At 36.8% G+C, this 22571-nt stretch overlaps 1 protein-coding gene across 2 annotated transcripts in view; it reads left to right on the plus strand.

Moving 5' to 3' along the window:
* Nucleotides 1-22571, plus strand: part of COL6A2 (collagen type VI alpha 2 chain) — a 253069-nt gene that overhangs the window by 112230 nt on the left and 118268 nt on the right. For both annotated transcript variants that reach the window (XM_044075925.1, XM_044075924.1), the window contains exons 19-24: nt 2394-2444; nt 7091-7126; nt 10151-10213; nt 13447-13509; nt 19707-19742; nt 20845-20890. In XM_044075925.1, the coding sequence (XP_043931860.1) occupies nt 2394-2444; nt 7091-7126; nt 10151-10213; nt 13447-13509; nt 19707-19742; nt 20845-20890 (295 nt within the window). The remainder of the gene's footprint in view (nt 1-2393; nt 2445-7090; nt 7127-10150; nt 10214-13446; nt 13510-19706; nt 19743-20844; nt 20891-22571) is intronic.

Consider the following 22571-nt stretch of genomic DNA (forward strand, 5'->3'; position numbering starts at 1 on the left):
ATACCCATGCTGCATGCTATAACCAAAACATTTATGCATATGGCTGGCACAGCCCACATACCACATTTCAGCTGTGAACCTAACATATGGAGAAATATTTGCTTGAAAAAAAACATTGATACTTCACCAAATGACAAGGCCCACTGTTTCTCTGCTTGTGTCACTGGCAAACTACACCTCTTTAAGCAAGGGTCCTCCCCATGATTCAATCTGCTATGAAGGCCTTCTACTGGCCTTCATTCTAGAGTCACCCTGTCACATGACTTTTAATGTCAACCTTCCCCACACACTTACATCACTTGACGTCATAGGTGACATTTTTCACATAACATTTGTTGCCATTGCAGATCTCCACATCTCCCCCACAAACTTCCATATTCCCTCTTGTACACCCCCCACATACACCCCCTTTGCTGCTGACACTGCTGAAGAATGACATCTGCACACCAATGCCTTCTTTACCACTTTGCTTCCACTGACTCCGACTACCATACTGACGCTCATTATATAACATTTTTTCAGTTCTCCTTCATTACCCTCCACATTTCATTCTTTCACTGCTGACTTTACATGCTGTTCTCAACTTCAGTCCAAGACATGAGGGAATGCATAAAATTAACAAATGTAATCAATGTCCAAAATGCTGCATGCCGTCTCTTCTTTGCCATGTTGTACTTTAAATTATACACACAGCACCATGTCTTTATCCTCTGTCCCAAAAAGTAACTTCCGGCCTCTGAACATCTAACATCAACCACTATGCTACTTCTAGGCTCCACAAAATCCTGCCTCTGCCTCCACTACTGGGCTACAGACCTTACAGCCTTGGTTGAATTTCCACTGCTTCATCCAGCTGTGCTCCACAGCTTGCAATACATCCAGTGTTGTCACCTCCCTTCCTTTTCTTTCAGCATTCTCAATCCTCTCCATGAATGACCTTTTCTCCTGGTGGCCATTGGTCTGTATCTTCCATGATGGACACATTAGTTTTTTTCTTTGCTTTTCACAATCTGATCTTTTTGTTTTATAATGTATCACTGACACTATCCCACCTGCACAGACAAACGTCCATTGTCCTATTTTCTTCACTAATACCTGCATGTTTTGAATACTCCAGAATGTCATATCCTATTTTATTCTCGTTACTTCTGCAAACGTTTTCATCATCATTCTCTTCCTTTTCCTCTTCTTCATCACTACCACAAGCTTATTGAGCTATAAGCCATGTGGCACTTCCCGCTTGCAGGAACCTCTGTCTGATTTCCTAATACACTCACCTTGTTTTGAACAGAAGGAAAGAGATTTTGTGCCATCTTAATGTGATTGCCCCACAGTATCACCCCTTTCAGCTCCCTGTCTTTAGCAATCAAACAATTCTAGATAATGTAGTGAAGAAGGTCATGAGCTCCTTGACACACTTTTTGGCAGCCAGGAGCATATTTAACGCCTTTGTCCATCCTCATTAACAAGAACACCCTACATGGAGTATTTTTACAGAGGCTTCTCATTTGCATATTCTGCCTTTTAGAACATTTTTTGACCTTCAAAACCTCATGCGTGGGATTAGCTCAGTGATTTCATACCTCTACTTGCTGCTTCTGTGTGACCCCGGCTTATATTAAGCTGTTCTTTATTTATCCAGATCTCTTTTCATCACTGCACTGTTTCTGAGATGACCTTTTAACCACTGCTCTTTATCTATACTACAATGCCCACTTTGTCTTGTATTATCTCTTTTGTCATGTACATTTTATGGCTTATTCTGCACTGGCCTATAATACATCTGTGTAGGGTCCCCATCATATGTTTAACATTCTAAACAGAGGTGCAGGATCACTCAGTTTTCAGAGATGTGTCATCATTTTTACTGGGGTTACAACACCCCCCACACACACACATACACACACACACACACACACACACACACACACACACACACACACACACACACACACACACACACACATGCCAACACAAATATGAGAAACAAGTCTGCCACTAGGTCATATATTTTGCTAGGATCTTTATTTCTCAGTCCACACATGGTTTTGAAACCACGTTTTCAGGTCATCATAATGGGTGACCCACTTCACAAACAATATGACAGTGATTATATAACCAAATGTTCATTTTAGTAAGTTAATGTCTGACACAGAATTTGTGTAGCTTTACCCCAACAAACAACTTCTGAGGGATTTCAGAAACAATAAATATATTCATTTTTTACATATAATTAGTAAATATAACCATTGATGGAACTTCAGAGATTATACAGTTCTGTATTGTATTCATTTAAGATCTATAATTGTAAAACATGACAAAAAAAGTTCTTAACTGTTATATCTGTGAAGAATAAGTTGATTGTTTTACTGACTGACTTTTTTTCCCTTCAGGGTGATAAAGGCCGCCGGGGGTTTAATTACCCAGGAAGAAGAGGATCTCCAGTAAGTTTTTGAACCAATATTTAAGTGTAATCATCTAAATTGGGATACCTGAATCCCACAATGGGAAGATACTTTTACGCGAATAAAGATGTACAAAGTTCCTTGTTTATTAATTGAACAAAAATTCATAGGGTCTTGACCTCTTATATTTCATGATTGTGCCTTTCACCTTCCTGCTTTTCTAGTTAATGTACTAATCTCTGAGACAGCTGCATTTTAGATAAAAAATACTTATAATTTATACTAATTTCAGGCTAACAAGTCTGTTGCCAAGTAGAAAATCTGTTCCACACAACTTAATGTCAATGACTTGATAAACCACGATTTGTTGAATCACATTTGACAAATTACCAAAAGTTGTAATGTCCCTGCTAAGTCACAGAAACTTATCCTTTTGAAATGTCAATCCAAGCAAGCCATTTAGGCTTAATGCATTTTTCTGGATTAAATATACAAATAATTGGTTGACTGTGTGTTGTGCTAGATGGCGCAGAAGGAAGAGCACTGATAAAAATGTAGTCCTAACTTCTGGAAGGCAAGATGTAGTTATCTCACAAGTCTGCTCTTAATCTGCAAGGGGCTGTTTTTCACTCTATCTTGTTAGATTAGACAGCCGTTATTTTGAAAATAAGAGATGAGCACGGAATAATGGTGGAACATGGAAATGTATACACATCTTGCAATGTACCTTAATTCCACAAATCATTCTTCTAGAAAATGGATGCATGAATGCCGTTTGGCTTGGGAGCTTGAGGTATAAATTTCGAAATAGAATGCATGGGATTTGTATAAATTCTCTCCCTTCGGCATTGTGTTATTTTATCACATCTGCCAAGCAACCTGTTGCCTCAGTGCCTACCATTGTCAGATGATTTTTTTTTTAAAAGATACATGATAAACCCAATATAAAGGATTATTTAAGGTTGCATTGAAATTTGTGCTCCTTAGCTAAAATGAAAACTACAATATGTCAAAAACACAAATCTGACACAAGAAAATAACTTTCTTGGGTGGCGTAAGCCAGGGAATATTGTTGGCTAGGCTTGCAAATGTTGACGCAATAGCATGCATGCACCAAAAATCAACCTCAGTACATGCAAAACTTAACAAAAATCATTAGAAAACATAATTTTAATAGGGTTATGCCCCCCCTGCACCCCTGTGTGTGTGGTTTTGTGTGTGTGTGTGTGTGTGTGTGTGTGTGTGTGTGTGTGTGTGTGTGTGTGTGTGTGTGTGTGTGTGTGTGTGTGTGTGTGTGTGTGTGTGTGTGTGTGTGTGTGTGTGTGTGTGTGTGTAGGATGTGCCACACATCTCCTACTAATTGTATATATTAACTCTCAGATTGTGCAAAACTGAGAAAAGGGAATATTCACAAGCTCTGAAAATTCTGTAGTCTAGCACATCTGTTGACCATCTGGAATGACTAAACAGATGTTGACCAGCGACACTATCATCTGAAGCATCTGTACCTGTATATAGATAAGAAGTCAGTTCATATAGAATTTATCTCAGGATTTATAACTGCATACTCCCACATTCCTTGCCACCTAAAATACCTTGAGATCCCACTCACGGTCGACAATGTAAACCCCCTCCTACAGGAACATCAGCAGCTGGTACAGCCCAACTGTATCTGCTATCAATATGTTGCAGTGAAAGAAGTTTGCTAAAATGATACCTGCTGTCATCTATTCTAACCTGACCTGTGGCTCACCACGGTGACCAGAGTAAAACAATAATCAGCATCATATGTGGACTGTATCCCACAGGTGAGCACATTCGGTAGCACAGCAGTCATAAATTACTTGTGCTGTGTGAGACATACAGTTCTTACATGATTTTGAAAGTAGATGAGCATTCTTCTAATGTCTGGGATTGCTAATAATTAATATGTAGAAGAGATTAATAGCCCACTGTGAAAAAAAAAAAAACAGATATACAAATTTACCAGCCTAATGACTGATAGCCTGCATGGCAGGATTTACATATATACAAACTAGATGGCTGCCTAAGGAGCCACTTGGTGAGGGGCACATTTATATATATATATATATATATATATATATATATATATATATATATATATATATGTATATGTAGTTTACCATCAAAAGCTTGTGTGAGTGATCACTTACCCAGCCTGAAATGTCGTAAAAATCCAAATACCAAGCAATCACATAACCAAAACTGGTAATTTAGTAATGTCAACAACTCAGGAATGTCAACTTTACCGAAACTACCTGGACTTCCTGTTATGTCCTATGAAGGTTTTGCAGGGGGGCTTACCCCCCTGCTATTTATATATACAAACTCCGAGATCACACTACAGTAAGGGAAACGGTAAAGTTCCCAATCCCCACTATAGTAAGATCTCCCTTCAAAGTGACAAATCCACAAGAGCGAATGCTAGTGTGCATTTGCTCTTGTGGATTGAATCATTTAAAAATTGAAGTTCTGACACTTTGGAAGAGTGCCCTTTGACCTTCCAAGTTCATGTAACTGTTTTCCAACATTTTGATAGCAAACCTCATATATATATATATGACCTGGTTTGACCAACCTTGAGCTGTATAGCTGGTAATAAAGTATGTGGAAGGCATTATAGCCTTGCACTGCTAGTGTGCTCTCCACAACTTTAAACCATGTCTCAGTTAACATTATGTAGGATGTGGAACGTAGGTTCTTGAATCCCCGGCTGTGTGCTCCACGAACTCAACGAGGAATTAAACCCACAGCTAGGACAGCTGTTTAATCATAGTCTTACCTCTGGATCCAGGAGTGGCGCACTGCAACTGTGGTCCCACTTCACAAAGGCGGTGCCTCCACCGACCCTGGAAATTACCGGCCCATTAGCTTGACAAGCCTTATCTGCAAAGCCATGGAGAGGATCATAATGGACCTCATAAATAAAGACATAGGGAATTTGCAGACTTTGCATCCATCCCAGTTTGGCTTTGTCAAAGGCAGATCATGCCTTCTAAACTTGGTTGACTTTTGAAACAGTCACCAAAGCCATTGATGAGGAAAGGCAGTCCATACAGCCTACCTCGATCTGGCGAAGGCCTTTGATACAATACCCCACGGGTATCATTGAAAAACTCATCAGCTTAAATGTTAACCCATACATCACAAGATGGGTTGCAAACTGGCTGAGTGACAGAACCCACAGGGTCAGAGTTGCTGGCGCCATGTCATACTCAAAGCCTGTCACAAGTGGTGTACCACAGGGCTCAGTCCTGGGCCCACTCTTGTTTGGCATCTACTTTTCCAGTACAAGCAAACACAGGAGGGTTATGGCTGACAAAGTTTGCAGATGACTGCAAACTGGCGCCATAGTAGAAAACACATCTGACACAGATATCCTTCAGAAGGGTCTCACAGAAACGGATAACTGGTGCCAGAGCCATGGCCTAAAGTTAAATGCCAAAAATGCATAGTCATACCCTTCGGGAAAAACAAGGTTACCCCTAGCTACCAAATAGGTGGCAATCCACTGAGTACAGAAGAAGTTATCAGGGACCTGGGGACCCAGGTTGATAGTAGTCTGTCATTCGACACCCATGTAGCTAAAGTAGTTAGGAAGACCTTCTACATTGCCCACCTTATCATGAAGGGATTCTCATCTAGATCAAGGGAGGTCATAGTCTCCCTATACTCATCACTCATCAGACCAATGATTGAGTACAATGCCCCATTCGGAATGTATCTGACCCGACACTTGCAGCAGCTGGAGAGGCCACAAAAGTTCCTCACCAAAAGGATAAAGGGTCTCAAACATCTGTCCTATGCTGCCCGACTGAAAGAACTCCAGCTCTATTCAGTCGCTTACCGCTTGCTCAGAGGTGACCTTTGCCTAACATACAAGGCCATGTCAAACCCAGATTTGATGAATATGCTTCACCTCAAAAAATCTAGATCTGTCAGAGCCACAAGGGCGGGAGACTTAAACCATGACACGGATATTAATAGGACGTGCTGGAGGGATAGATTCATCACCCAAAGACTCCCTATGCTTTGGAATAAAATCCCGGTATATGTGAGGCAGAGCACCTGGCCTTGTTCAAGAGAAATCTTGACCAATGGATGGGAGATCGCAGATATACCCCAGGGATTACCTCAGTGTCACTGCTCAACAGAGGCACAGCAAAATAATGGGTATAGTTCCCCATACTAAAGGGGTGGCGTAAGCCACAAAACTATGGGCTAGGCTTGTAAATGCCCTCGGGCAGATAGCCTAGTATGAACCTATGAACCTATGAACCTATATATATATATATATATATATATATAAATATATATATATATATATATATATATATATATATATATATATATATATATATACATATACACAAACACACACACACACTCACACACAATAAATTACCAGTGTTTTGTTGTAATGGCTTTTTATTTTTATTCTTTGTTTTTGAGCCTTTGAAAAAGTTCATACTAGTCTTTCTGCTGGTGTCTGAATAGTGGAATTCTGAAGTATAATGACTTAGGCCATCCCGTTTCGTGAAAGATTTAAATGTCGCTGCATAATACAGACTTCAGAACTGGTTGCATGTACCTAAGTTTTTGGTTGTATGAACTATGTTTTGTCCTTACTGTATTCTAATATTTCTCTTGCATTTCTTCCACAGGGAGACAGAGGAAACAAAGGTCCTGATGGACCACAGGTATGATGATCTAGTGTCAAAAATTAAATTTGTACTAATACTCCAGAAAATGAGCAGCAAAATTGGCCTTGTATTTTGAAATTGTAGTTATTGCGATTTGTTTTGAAACAAACGGTGCAGCTTAAGAGTAGTTTGTTTTTCTTTATTGTTTTTTTCTTTATATAGTGATATGCACACCTACCTATGTTTTACAGAACCTGAAGTCAGTACATCTCTCAACAAAGAAAACTCCCTTCCATACGTACAAACTCTTAAAGCTTGCTGCACCTACACAATTAGAGTTTCTCAGGACATAGTAGTTTATGATCAGTAGCTTTTTACTTCATGTTTCACTAGATTGTGTCACCACTACGTTTTTACCCTTGAACAGCACTGCATTATTTGTCAATGATGGTGACACTTCAAGTGACTCTGAGCATTCTGGGTATTCATGAACACCAGCAGTTTTCAGAAACACCTCTCTTTGCATATCCTTGCAGATTCGATAATACCCATGCCCATGTCTCAGAAGAAACTACTTAGCTTCTACTCCTAAACTGGTAACCAGTTTTAGGATGTTCATCTTCTCATATTAAACTGTGATACACTTGGAATCTCTGGTTACTGTTGCTGATACCAGTCATGGTCCTGTTTTTACCATTTGTTCATGAGAACATCTTGTTTGGGTAGATTTTAGAAATAGACAGAGAAGGGTTGTTCCATAGTCAGTGATTATTTACATTTTTTTTTTTTTATTTCAAGTGTTTAGTAAAGTGACAAAATGGAAATATATCCCATTAACACTAATAAATCCTTTTCTTATGAATATGATAGTATGTGTGACTAAGCTGCTTGCTTCTTATATATATGACACAAAAAGTGAAAAGGGAATGAAGGGAGGATGAATATAATGATATACACAGATGGCACATCCACCAAATAAAGTCTGTCTCTAATATTCACTTGCAGTTGCATTTTAATCAGAAAAAAGTACAGTTCAGCCTGAATGTCAAAATACATCCAGAGTGATTTTTTTTCATAACCATATTTCATCCTTGATGTACACTTTGTGTAAAAAAAGACAAAGTGATATCAACTATTGTGTTTGGGATTTCTGTACACTAGTGCATGCTGATAATGTAAATGCTAACTGACAGCCATCTAATATGTAAAATAACTGCTTTAACTTCTCCTAGTGCACTAGTATTAGCACAATATAACCACACTATGGAATGCACAGACACACACACACACACACACACACACACACACACACACACACACACACACACACACACACACACTTACTGAAGCACATAAATAAAGATACAGAAATAGATAAAACACCTATGCTCATGCAGACAGACTCAGGCACACATGCACCACTTAACTTTTCCATAAAGACACCCATATAAAGGTACCACTGTTATTACAGCACACCATCAGAGCAGTAGCATAACTGTTCCTGTGAGAACTGCTATACAGGCCATCATGTTTATGCTCCTAACATATCAGGTCAGCATAAATGTGACAACTGCTATACGGGCCATTAACTTTTGACTCCTAATATATCGGGTCTCTGTAGTTTTGTAACTTAGAACATCAGTCACAAAGTATGAAGCCTCTGTGACAGAATGTATAAGAAATGTAATACAGTTCAGTAACTTTCTAAATTGCATTGGTCATTCCTGTATTTCACAACCGGCAGGAATGATTCACGGTGTCTAAAGCCCTCCACTTGTATAGAACACTGAATTATTTCTTCTAGATGCGTGTTCTAGCAGGAAGCATACCAGGGTAAAGTGTACAGTGCTGTCCTGTACTGAAACTTTACGTGCTCTCCCAAAGTACTGTTACTACAGACAATGTACAGCATCAGTCTGGAGTGCACAATTAGCATGTAAGTATAGAACCCTGCTCCAGTAGAACCCTCTCAACTGCAGTAGAACCCTCTCATGATAGGTTACTTCAGTAGGAGATCCCTACTCCTCTATCAGATATAATAGAGCCATGAGTTGCTAAGGAATAGAAACTTGTAGTCTTAGATTTGGATTCCCCAGTCAGCACCTGCATATTTTTTGACTGACAGGTCATTTCCAAGCATATTCTTTCCATGATTTATCAAAGTAGGATAGGAGACGGCAAGGCTGAAGGCAAAGAACACAGCTGGCTTCAGTATGATGACCTCTGCCTTTCTGTTTACTTTCCATTTGTGGAAGTATTCATGCCCAGTGGGTAAGAGATCTTCCATCTGGTGAGACAAGATGCACGCAGCCAAGAAGTCTGTCTGTGGTATCCTGACACTCTTTGGTGGTGTTGTGGAAAGTAAGAGCTTTAGCTATTTGAGATGCTGGGAATCTAAATGTAGTAGTAACCATCAAAATAAGTAATAAAGTAAAATAAAATCAATCATTAAATGGTTAGATAGTAGTAGTAGTAGGAATGCATGAATGCATCAATCCATGCTAAGGTTATGTTGCCTAGTTCATTTGATGCATAGTTGGCAGAAGGCTGTCCATTCCATTGATGCGACCGTGTTTGTATAGACCTTTTGGTGCACATCATGCTATATGGACCTTATATAAGCTGTGCAGTGTTTCATATGCTAAGTACACGTTTGCACCCAGGTAAAATATTACTTACCACTGGTACTTCATGGTTTTCCTTCTGACAATGTTATGTGATTACCACATCTGCAGATTTTTCTCATATTTTGAAGCTGTTTAATAAACAGCTTCTAGGCTAAGCACTGTCTCTAATCTTTTAACAAATCTATTCATCAGATAGGTTTGTGACAACTGCAATTTTTAGATTATATTTTTGCACTTCTGTTATAATCATTTTGTTTGCTTCGCTGATGACAGACACAGCAAATGCAATACATAGACACAGCAGTGAAGTCAGCATTTTTTATACCATTAGACAATCATAGTGAAGCCAGACTGAAATTTCTTAATGGGCTTGAGCACAAAACAGAGCTTAGAAATTAAAGAAACTGTTTAATGGCATAAGTATTGGTTCTTACATTTTCTATTAATTTTTCAGGGACAAAGAGGTAATGCAGGTCGAAAGGGTCCATCAGGACCAAAAGGAAATTATGGAGAAGGAGTAAGTATAAGATTTTATACCAGCACTTGTGAAGAAATTGAGTTTGTCATTATTTTCTTGGTGTTTTATTGGTTTGCTGAAGTCTCTTTAAAGCTCTTGGTAATGTCATCCAATGTGTTTTGAATTAATTAAGCAGTCAGTGTTTTTAAACCTAATGATTCAGCTGCATATGTTACTGAATTACTTTGTAGCTTACTTCTTCTCTCTATTTCTGTTATCACATCACATAAAAGCCAGTGCCCGATGTCTCAAACACCCCTTTTCATTTTGCATGAATTTTATGTAGGTTATCCGAATCTATGGTTTACATATATTTGCTTTCATACTAGTCACGACTCTAATCTTGCACTTTTGCAGAGTTATCTTGCAGCAGTTAACTTTGTCAAAGATTCTTAACCTTCTGCAAAGTGTTCACTCCAGGCCTAATGATACACATGTATCTGCACCTACTATTTATGTAACAACACAGTTTTTGCATCTTGTTTGCCGTATTGATAATGGTTTGTCTTCTAATATGTGAGGGAACTATGCTTAAAAAATACTGATCTTTAGCTAGCTCACTTTAGAGCAGGACTCTTCCAAGTCATACTGTTTTCTAGTAGTTGCTTCGTGTGGTACATAATGACTTTATCCTTTACTCCAAACCGCAACTAGTAACACAAGTTCTCCATTCGCTATACCATAAAGGGCTGCCCTCCAGAATGGAACTACGATACAGTCACCAGCAGTATAAATAGAATGCCCAACACACAATGGTAGGCTAAAAAAGTAATTTAATGTTGATCCACAAGACGACACATTTACATAACAAAAAATTGTGATTTGATTGAGCGCGCTTTCGTCTTTAACGTTTAGACTTCATCAGAATCAATGCTTCCACTAGTTGATTGCTTTAAATAGCAGATAACAAGAAGAGCATAATTGAATAATTACTTAATTTTACGCCATAGAATATTGCAATAATTATTACATATAAAAATCTCAATCAAATCGTAGTTCCATTGTGGAGGGCAGCCCTTTATGGTATAGCGAACGAAGAACTTGTACATAATGACTTTATCTTTCACTGTATATTAGGGTGGTAGGAAGAATTTTCCTTCACATGTGCTTCTATTGTGAATCCAGTTTGAATGCATTATAATATTTGCATTTAATATCATTTACCAGTATTGCATTTTCAAGTCTGACATTTGATGTTCTTAACAATTATAAATATCCTCAAGGAAACTGTATTTCTTTCTGGTCTTTACTACCTTTTGCAAATGCTTCTACTTGAGTACTTAGATATTTGAGTAAAAAATTAATTTAATAGATGTCAGTAACTGAAACAGTGATTAACAACATGACCTTTGAGAACATTAGATAATGTAGTCATTTTTGTCTAGTAGTTTAGTGCAGGAAATTTAAAAAAGCCACGGTGGTACAGCAGTAGTGCTGTTGCCTCACAGCAAAAGGTTCTCCTGTTCGATTCTTGGCCGGAGTGCCTTCTGTGTGGAGTCTGCATGTCCTCCCCATGGTCGAGTGGCCTCCAAAAGACATGCGTGAATGGGCGTGCCTTTGCTTAAGGTTGGGCATTGGGCTGGCAACTCGGCACCATAAAAATCGACTGCCAATCATTAGCGGACCGGAGTTCTGCTGTGGCGACCCCTAACCAGGAAAAGCCGAAAAGACAAACAGTTTAGTGCAGGAAATTAAGGTTGACTGTTAAAAAGATTTATCAAGAAATCCTGGGTTTGAGTCCTTCACTTTCCAATTTGTATAACATATGACTGTTAGCAGATCACTTAACTGAAAATGCCCATTCACCCTGAAAAGAGGCATTTATGCCTAGGAGTTTTAATCAGTTTAAAAAGTGATAATCTTATGGCAGTACTTGCAATGCTACTGCAAGGGGCAATATATCAAAGTGATATTAAAATGCAAAAGCAATGAATGACTTAAAATGCAAACATGCAGCTAGAAATGCTGCATTAGATACTTTCTCCTATGAAAATTTCCATTTGGTAGTAGTAATATTGCTGAGTCTGTCATAGTGATTACACTCCCAGTGTGTTAGTATATAATGGGGCACTGTGTTCTGTTAATATACTGGCTGAAGGCCAACTTGACTACGTATCCACTGTAACAAATATTTTTAGGGGATTTACTCTATATTGTAAAGGCAAAATTCACAATTTCATGGTATGGGTTGAATAATTTTGATAAAACATCTATCTTTATTCAGATTTGCATATTTTAAAACATCTAAGAAACTGCAATTACATATGTGAAGAAACAGAACTATACTTTAGCCAACATCTAGAAAATGGCCTTTAAAACATGTTAATGAATGATTAAACAATGGATTTGCTAATTAAGATTTCAAGAATAATTTCAAAGAGAAAAAGATTCAGAATATTCATCAAAAAGTTTGACATCTGTATACTTTTAAGCATGGTGCTTACTTATATGTGTTCTTTAACATAAACCATGCTGAGTATATTGTGCAGTAACGTATTGATCTTAAAAACTTTTTTGTGCAGTGATCATTAAACTTGTACTTGGCTATTACTCATTCTTTGTAAAGCACATTGAAAATGTCATCACTTCAAATGTTCATCTTTACAGTATAATCTAGCAGCTGCCCGGTTGTACTAATGCAAATGGTTTACCATCTGTATCCACAGTATTCTAGGATGGCACTCTAAAAGTTATAATCCTTTGCAAGATTCCTCCTTTCCAACTTCATGGCTTTACAAACGTTTGCAATGAATATGAACTCCTTCCTCCTGAATGAATCCTATAATCTATATGTGTTCCTTTGCAGATTTTCATATCCATTTTCACTTATAACATTCAAGCTCTGCACATACTACCTGTATGTTATATATGCTTGACTTCAGTGTAAAAGATACTCTGAGCTCAGATGTATTCCCTGAATTTCTTCAACTATTTATCTTAGAATATGAAAATAGAAAATGGTTTATTAGATAAAAGCACATATTGCTTGTCCAAGAATGTAATTGTTTTATTTTATGCTATTCATTTATCTTACAATAATTTGAAGTAGACATAATTACTATAATTGTAGTTTAATGTAGATAGTTACTCAGATAATGAAAATTAGAAATCACTAAAATTCATGTAAAATATATTTATCAAGCAGGTGCAATAATGAATGCATGATATGCTATGAATAATAAATGCAGTGTAAGTATTAGAACTTTTTAAAAAAATATTTGTTGTCTCAATAGGGTGATCCAGGTCCAGGAGGTGAACCAGGACAAAGAGGCAGAAGAGGAGACCCAGGACCTCCAGTATGTATTGTGATATCTGCTTGACAGTTGCTAATTAGGATTTTGAGACATTCACAAATGTATTATACATGCTAGTAATTAAGTACATTTAAAAGGCCTAAGGAAGGTGCAGTGGATAAAAGTACAGCAGATACAGTGATTGTAGTAGTAAGTAATGTACAATTTTTCGATTAATTGCATCTCATTTATTGGATCATCTTTCTCCACATAATTCATTTTTGGCCACTGTCCACAACACTCCTCTAAAATGTATGCAAATATATCACATAGAGTTTTGTAAGTCTGCACTTTGCCACAATCTCATATTATGGATTAAACTTGTTCCTAGTTACTTAGACATGCACTGACGTTTAGTAATATATGTTTTGTAATACTTTAATATTGTTGATTTACATAGTTGCATACACAATTATATCATGTTCTTCCTGAAGGAAGAGTACATTCTACATCCCACTATACTAAGGCTCACTTCACTTCCCTACTGTCACTTGTCTTGTGTATTCAAATAAGATGATGAGCACTAGGTGTTCTTTTTGAATTGTTTATTACATGCAAACAGGATGGATGAGTGAAACATAAAACCTAAACGAACGAACTGAAAGACTGCTACACACATACATGCTTTCACTCCAGCTGCTCATTCGAAATGGCACTCTTGCTTGCACGTGCTCAGTACTTATATGCACCATCAAGGAATCCATTCTCACCCTGCAGAAGAAAAATCAGATACAGTAACACTGACTTTTCTGTATTCTGTTGCTCCAACCCTAACAAACAAACAATACTCAAAGAAAGAAGCTTGTCTCCTTCTGAAATAAAATAGCTAAATTTGCCACCAATCTCCCTCATAGGACTTACCACTGTCATAGTTTAAAGCAATTAAACTGGCTTGAACTACTCAGCTACCTAATATATTCATAGCTAACTACAGCGCATAAACTCATTCATCATCCAGAAAAATGTCCTGCAGAACAAAACTTATTACTGCCCTACTGTCCAGTAAGGCACCTCCATTCTAGTAACAAATTCTTACTACTCACAAATAAGTCAAATAATGTTGCAAGAGACTCACTTACCTCCCAATACTTTACTAAACTCTAGAATAGTATTCCCCACACAAATAAATCTCTCTGACAAACTTAATAGTTTGAAGCCACTGCTAAAATATTTTAACCAGTCCTGGTCCTGCACATGCTCATTACCAGATAAATATTTTAACCAATCCTGGTCCTGCACATGCTCATTACCAGATAAATATTTTAACCAATCCTGGTCCTGCACATGCTCATTACCAGATTACGACTTTGTGTTCACCGTACGATACTCTCCAAATACTGTCCTTAAACAGAATACACTCAACTTCCCACTGAAATAACAAAACAATTTTTATACATAACTGCTGCTGTACAGTCCATTATATTGCACATGAGCTATCTATTTAGTACCTGCTACCTTTCTAAAATCTTAAACTGTGTAAATGTAACTAGTGTTCATGTATAAATGTAAATAGAAATGTTACTACTCTGTGTTTCAATGGAACTTAGTATAATGTAATGTAAGCAAATGGAGCTTTTCTCGACAGGCCTCCACTGAAAATGGATATTACCCATTATATTATCAGACTTTCCTGGTAAACAAAGACAAATAAGTTAATTACAGGCCTATAGCCATCCTATCTCCTCAGTCTAAAATACATGAGAAAGGCATCCAGTCTCAAATTCTTGCCTGTGTTACTGACAACTTTCTACTTTCCCCTACACAGCAAGACTTCCATTCATAACATAGCACCACCACTGCCCTGTTGAGTTTTATAACTGCAGTAAACCAAAACGGAAACAAAAATAACCTAGTCTGTCCTATATTCCTTGATCTGTCCAAAGCTTTTGACAATGTCAAACCAAAAAATTATTACTGTCTTCTCTATTTTCACCAACCTTCAGTGCCATACAACAATCAGTAAAGTGGCAAAATGGCATCTCTTCCTTTCTGCCAGTAACAGCCGTCATCCATCAATGCACAATATTAGGTCCACTACTTTTCAATAGTTTCATAAATGATCTGTACTTAGCAACTAAACAAATAACGATGATTCTACAGTTATCCGCTCTGCCAAAATAATTGATAAATTACAATGGTATGTCTAAAAAGGTCTCTCTCACCCATTGAGATTTGACTGACAGACTCATAACTCCTCCTAAACAATAAAAATCCAAAATGATTTTATTCATCCCATGCAAACTATCTAGCCAAAAATGTCCTTCTCAATTCTTTCTTCCAAACACACTAGGAATTGATAAGTCATACAACATTACTAGGGGTAATCATTGACGAAAACCTAAAATTCAACCACCACATAAAATAGACTGTGAAAAAACTCATTAAAATTGGAACCCTCTATATAGCCAAATTTTACACAACAGGCAATGCTAAGATAAACACTGCCTCAACTTTTCTCATCCCTGCACTCCTATATGCAGCTCCAGTATTTATCAATTTGCAATCCACTCAGCATTTGCTACCAATCATTACTATAGGATGGACCACTACTTTGCACTAAAGCAAGATCAGTGGCTAGAATTAAGCACTAACTTGTTCTCAACTTGTCTCATCTGTAAGCTTGTATATGGTCCTGACAAATGCAAGTTTAAACAATATTCTCCAACACTACAATCCCAATAGATGACTATGCTCTGCTTGCAAAATATTACTAATTGTAAACAATTCAAACCTAACAGACTCCTTATACTTCTCTCTCTGTAAAATATGAAAATGCATACCTCTCTCTCTCTCTCTCTCTCTCTCTCTCTCTGTCTCTTTCTTTTTTTCTCTATCTCTTGGATTGTTAGAAGAAAATATGTCTTTCAAACTATCGCTAAAGGATTATCAAAGGAACTCTTGGACATGATCATATACCTCTGGGTTAACCTAGTTGCTGTCTGTCACTCAACCACATTTTTCTCCTCTTCTCTACTCATTAAATGGCTTTCAAACATTTTCATATACAAACTGTACCCTTTAATATAGCTTCTATTAATACAAACAATCTCAAATCCATCTTACATGAGGTTTGCACACCTTACACATCATTTTTAGTTGTAACATATTCTGTCCAGCTTCAAATGAAACATTGTATATATTCTTACACTGTGTACTATTCTTGTTCTGTATGGAAAAGTGTTCTTCATTTTAATCATGACTAATTTATATTGACTTAAATTGTACTATTGTATTATCTTTTGAATTGTTCTACCTGTCTTTCGTGTAGTCTTGTTTTATGTGGAGTTTTATGTGGAGCTTTTCACACCAGGCCTCAAGTGAAAAGGGGTAGATTATTTACCCTGTCAGAGCATCCCAGTAAACAAATGTAATAAATGAATAAATATAACTGACTATGTTCAAATCCCACTTGCTGTCATGAAATTGTGACTCTGTAACTATAGCATCACCTAAGTTATGAAGTTCTACCTTTAGTTCAGTTGCTACTAAAATTCTTGGCATTATTATTAGCTGGAAAAATAATCTAAGGTTGCACTTTGTTTTTTTTTTTTGTTCCCACCACTGTTTTATACCTCAAATACTCTGTATGCAAAAAGTGGTCTGTTAAACTCTGCATCTTTGCTAACTTGGAATCTATCTTTCCTAAATGGTACTTCTTGTTATGAAAATAAAGCTATGCATCTGGAATTCTTAATTTTTGTTATTTAAGGAGTCCCTTCCTTCACTGATTTCATGTCTTCAGTGTTTTATTAAGGATAGGTTTTAAGCTGTTTTAATATTAATATCACACTTTCTGACTATGACCACAGTTTTCCACCATACTTCCATAATGTCCATTATCGGCTTTTACTTATGTCAGTACTCTCGATTCCTTTCTGAAGTCATCTAATAAAACCCTGCAGAGACAAAAAACTGCCCTGCTGCAGTTACCATCACTAAGTGTCAAGTCCACCACATATACCCCTGATGTAAGTAACTTTTCATTTCCCCCAGTGTGGTTTCTAACGATTCTGTGTTTTGTCCACATTGTTATTCCACTTGTATACCCCGACACAGACACATATTTTTCTAAATATTTCTGAGCTAAGACTCATTTCCTTCCCTCATTATTGGCTACCTACCATTAGTGCATGTGACTGCGAATGATGATAAACAGTTGCACAGTATGAAGCAGCATAAGCCTATATGACTGAGTTTATGACAGAAGGATACTGATGAAATGACTGTGTATATTGTAAAAGTCACATAACTGACAGCTTTCCACCATGTAATGAGTAAAGGAGGATTATGCTGGGCTGTATAGTATTATAGCATGACGAAGTACAAATAAGTACTGTATCTAGTCTCTCCTACACTCCTTGACCTGTCCAAAGTTGTTCACTGAATCTTGTAATACTGGCCATGAAGCACTGAGCTTAGTTGTATGAGCTCAAGTTCAAGACACAGCTCCTGATATCAGCTACTGTATACCACCACATGAATATGTCACTGATGGGTAATGGTGCATGCATGGATCTCTACATGCTTCTGGTGCTTTTGTCACACATCCCTTACTGTTTTGTGCACTCCAGTTGCTTAGAATTCCATAAATGGAGTGTGGTACTGTTATAAATCTGCAACATTCACATAACATGTCTAGTATTGCAAAAGTTTAAATCCCAGATGTGTTGCGGGGCATGATAAGTGCTTTGACACTTCTACAGAATTTATGGGGTAGAAGAACTGTGCTGTAGAATAAATCCTCTCATATGCAAACTCCTTATCACAAGCGCAAAGCAGATTTGTAACCTAAATGCAGACATCTGCTCTCTTGAATGGGATTCTTCATGATTCCAAGTATAATAATTTTCCACTACATCTGATAATTACAGCTGTCGCCTTGTATATATCATATTACTATATTCTTCCCCTTGTACCATACATTTTTTTGTGTGCTCATCTAGAGAAATCTCTGAAAGTCAAACCTACTTAATTCATGGTCCCACCTTTTTTCTAATACAGTTTGTATATTTTAGCTTTTCTAACATTTTTAATTCTGTTGTATGTCATCACTTCTGTTCTGTCTAGATATCAAAGTTTGCTAACTTTCCCACATGCATTATCATGCCAATAACCTCTTGAAAGGCTAGTGTTTTTGTGTTAAAAAGCCATTAGTTTACAGCTTGCTGTAAAAGCCTTTGAATACCAGTAAAACACTTTAGCACTGCTGAACAGACAGCTGGCAGAAAAGAAATATCTCTCTGAAGAACAATAGGCTTTAAAAGCTGTTACATTCCTCATACTGCTATGTGTTTTGTTTATGTGTTACAGAATGAATTATCATACAGCTTTTAAAGCTGTTTTATCTTTTGCCTCTGTTCTTTACAGATAGGCACTGTCTGCTGTCAGTCCATAGCAGGACACTCACTCTTATCAGTCTGAGGGGCAGACCTTTAGAATGTCTCTATTTTGGGGGAAAGCTCCTATTTTTAGACCTTTATTCTCTTGCCCATGATGTCCCTATTCCTGGTAGAATGTCCTATTTTCAGGCTTGATTTATTCCCTTCTTACAATGTCCTTAATACTCATCTTCTGGTTTGATTTTTGAATACTGTCTGGTACACAGAAAACCCTGCTACATGATCTACATACAAGTGGTAATAATAATTTAAAGAAAGAGGACACACGTCTCCCTTTTTCTGTAGCAAAAACAAATGACCTTGTATGGTAGAATTTGGCAATGCCATTTATCAAAGTCTATAGATTGTATACTGACTCCGATAATGTAATTATATGTTTCTATATTTTTGTCATTTTCTATTTCTTAAACGTGTTTTCAAGTTGTATTTCACATTCACAAAACACGGAATCAAGGGTTAAAAGTGTAGCCCCTGAGATGTGGCATTCCATCCAGCACACTGAATCTTCCTCCAATAGTCCTTTTTCATTTATAATAAATATGCTAAGTACAGCAGCACTTTTTTGTGGCCTGGCAATAGTGTTAGAAGTAATAGTGTCCCAAATTAAGGAAGATTTAAAATTACACCATTGTATTTGTTCATTATGTTAAACACTGATTACTTATTGCTTAATGAAGCACTGTGGAGGTCTGTAATTTCAGAGATGGAGGCTGCAATAGGTTAAAAAAAAATAGCGTCACTTGCATAATTAAAATATTTGAACTTGCTCTGTACTATACTGAGATAATTTTCTTTCTTTAGGGACCCGATGGCCCTCCTGGTGATCCTGGACTTACAGTAAGTTTACCTTTCACTGACATTGGCTTGATCATCTGTCCTACAACAAGAAGAAGGCACAAAATTCTTAATGTGTTCTACCGTGTAGTCATTTGATATATAAAATCTGTAGTTAGAAGGCCTGTTTTTAAGAACTGCAGTTGTATATTTATTTCTGAATGCACTTGTAATGCCCCTGCATTGAACAATTAGGCATGACAATTTTATACTCTATTCCTGTCAAAGGGAAGTAAATGAATAAAGTTAGCAATTAAGTATGTATATAAGCTACCAAACTGAAATTTTGTTATAAATTCCATATTCCCATTTCCATTCAGTGAGGTTGACAGAGAATCAGGTTGGTGATCTGGGTAGTGCATATCAATGAATGGCTGAATTATAGGAGATAGGGAATATATATGCTCATATACCTCTCTTTTATATATATATATATATATATATATATATATATATATATATATATATATATATATATATATATATATATACACACACACACACACACACATATATATATATATATATATATATATATATATATATACACACACACACATACACATATATATATATATATATATATACACACACACACACACACACACACACACACACACACACACACACACACACACACACATATATATATACACACACACACACACACACACACACACACACATATATATATATAGATATATATTCACACATATACATACATATATATATGAGTTTATACTGAAACATTGAATTTCATTGCTTTCACAGTCTAGAAACAAACAAAAAAAAGTCAAAGAAAACATCAAGATAACTCACTATAATATATAATAAAACAGTGCTTTTGCACAGAAGCAAGCACATTTCTATTGACTATATAAAAGTAAAACAGTTTTCAAGAAAATGAAACATCTTTAAGTGTATGATGATGCAAGCTGTTTGATAAACAACTCAAGTAAGGTGTGCGTAAATGAGAACTATGTATTTTATTTTTTTTTTTGCAATATTTAGAGTCTGCATGTTTTGAAACCATTTTACTACTTGTAAATAAATAAAGTATAAATTCATGCATACTTTATTTACTGATATATGTATTTATTTACAGGAATGTGATGTAATGTCATACATTAGGGAAACCTGTGGATGCTGTGGTAAGTAATGCAGAAAATGGTTTGCTGGAGCCATCACTGTTTTACATTATGATGTCAGCTGCATTTGAAAAGCTGTCTGCAGTCTAAATTTATACATTGCAAGCATATGAAATATGTAATGAAGCAGACTGTACTGTAATTTGCATTCTGTGTAGTTTTGTTTTCCTTCATTTTTGCTACATTTACTAAATTTTCTTAATGCAATTTTTTATTTATTTATTTTTTATTTGTTTGCTTGCTTGCTAACAGTACAGCATCCAGTTTCAATGAAACAAAAAGCAGATTTTTTTACGACAAACTTGACTGTACTGATTAATGCCTTAAGTAGTAAAGGCATTGGAACTTCTGTATCAAAGAAATTATTCATTTTTTTAATTAGCACGGCATTGTTTTGAGTCCCCCCTGAGGCTTCCCATGACATGTTAATGTTTATGGCAGTAAACCACTTAAATTGTAATGCATCTTTGCAGTACATTTATGTGCTGTTAACCATTCTATATAGTTTGTAAAACAGAATGTATTTGAATAACATGTAGATACAAGAATCAGCTAAGCAGTATGCATCAAAACTTTAACTCCAGCTTTAATGAAAATGTAGATGAATCCCTATCCCAACAGTTAGTTTATTTTATTTGGCACTGATCCTTCTAGATGATTTTTAGAGCCAACCTGGGATTAGAAAAAAGCAACAAAACTTTCCATAGTTCTAGCACAAACAAGACTTTGGTAAATCTGGCTATATATTCTTAAGATAAGATTGTGGTAAGTGTTGCATGAAGTGGTGAAGGCAGCATGAGTACTATATGCAATATGCATAGGTTCATAGCTTCATAGGAGACTACTAGGCTAACTGCTTAAGAGCCCTTACAACCCTAATTTTGCCCATTATATGGCCCCTATTGGCACATAGCTGGCATGGATTTCTGCTGATGCATTAATGAAAAGATTTAAAGCCTACATAAACTCCCTGCTGGATATGGAAAGTAAACTTACATTTTTTGTCTGTGACTGATAGAGCTGCTTTCCCTTATACCTACCCCATTTTATTTTCTGTTTTAAGAAATCTGCATGACCTGGTGTTTTTGTTCTGTGTGAGAGGTAGACACTTAAATAATCTAGGCTGCACATTTCACTTGTCTTTTCATTAGTTAATTGTCTCTTGGGTGATACTTAAATACACAATAAATTTCTGGTCCTTTGTTTTTTGCTGAAAAGATTTCAAGCCTACATAAACTGAAGCACTGCTTGTGATTCACTGCTACTGTTTCCCACACATTCTCCCCTTTGCTGATGTGCTTTTTAAACCTGGTGATTTTAAGCTGCCCATATGCCGCGGTGGTACGGCGGTAGCATTGTTACCTCACAGCAAGAGGTTCTCCCGTTCGATTCTTGGCTGGGCTTGGGAGTGCCTTCTGTGTGGAGTCTGCATGTCCTCCCCATGGTTGTGTAGTGTTCGAAAGACATTCATGCGTAAATGGGAGTGCCTTCGTTGAAGGTTGGGCGTCGAGCTGGCATGTTGGCATTTCGTAAAAATCTACTGCCAATCATTAGCGGACCAGAGTTCCGCTGTGGCGACCCCTTACCAGGAAAAGACAAACAACAACAACTCCTACTGTAAATTGAGCTTAATAAGCTCCACCTTCCTACACTGCTGTTGATAATATTTAAATATTTATTTGTC

This window comes from Protopterus annectens, chromosome 6.part1, assembly GCF_019279795.1.
Source record: "Protopterus annectens isolate FY-2018-M chromosome 6.part1, PAN1.0, whole genome shotgun sequence".
Taxonomy (NCBI): Eukaryota; Metazoa; Chordata; order Ceratodontiformes; family Protopteridae; genus Protopterus; species Protopterus annectens.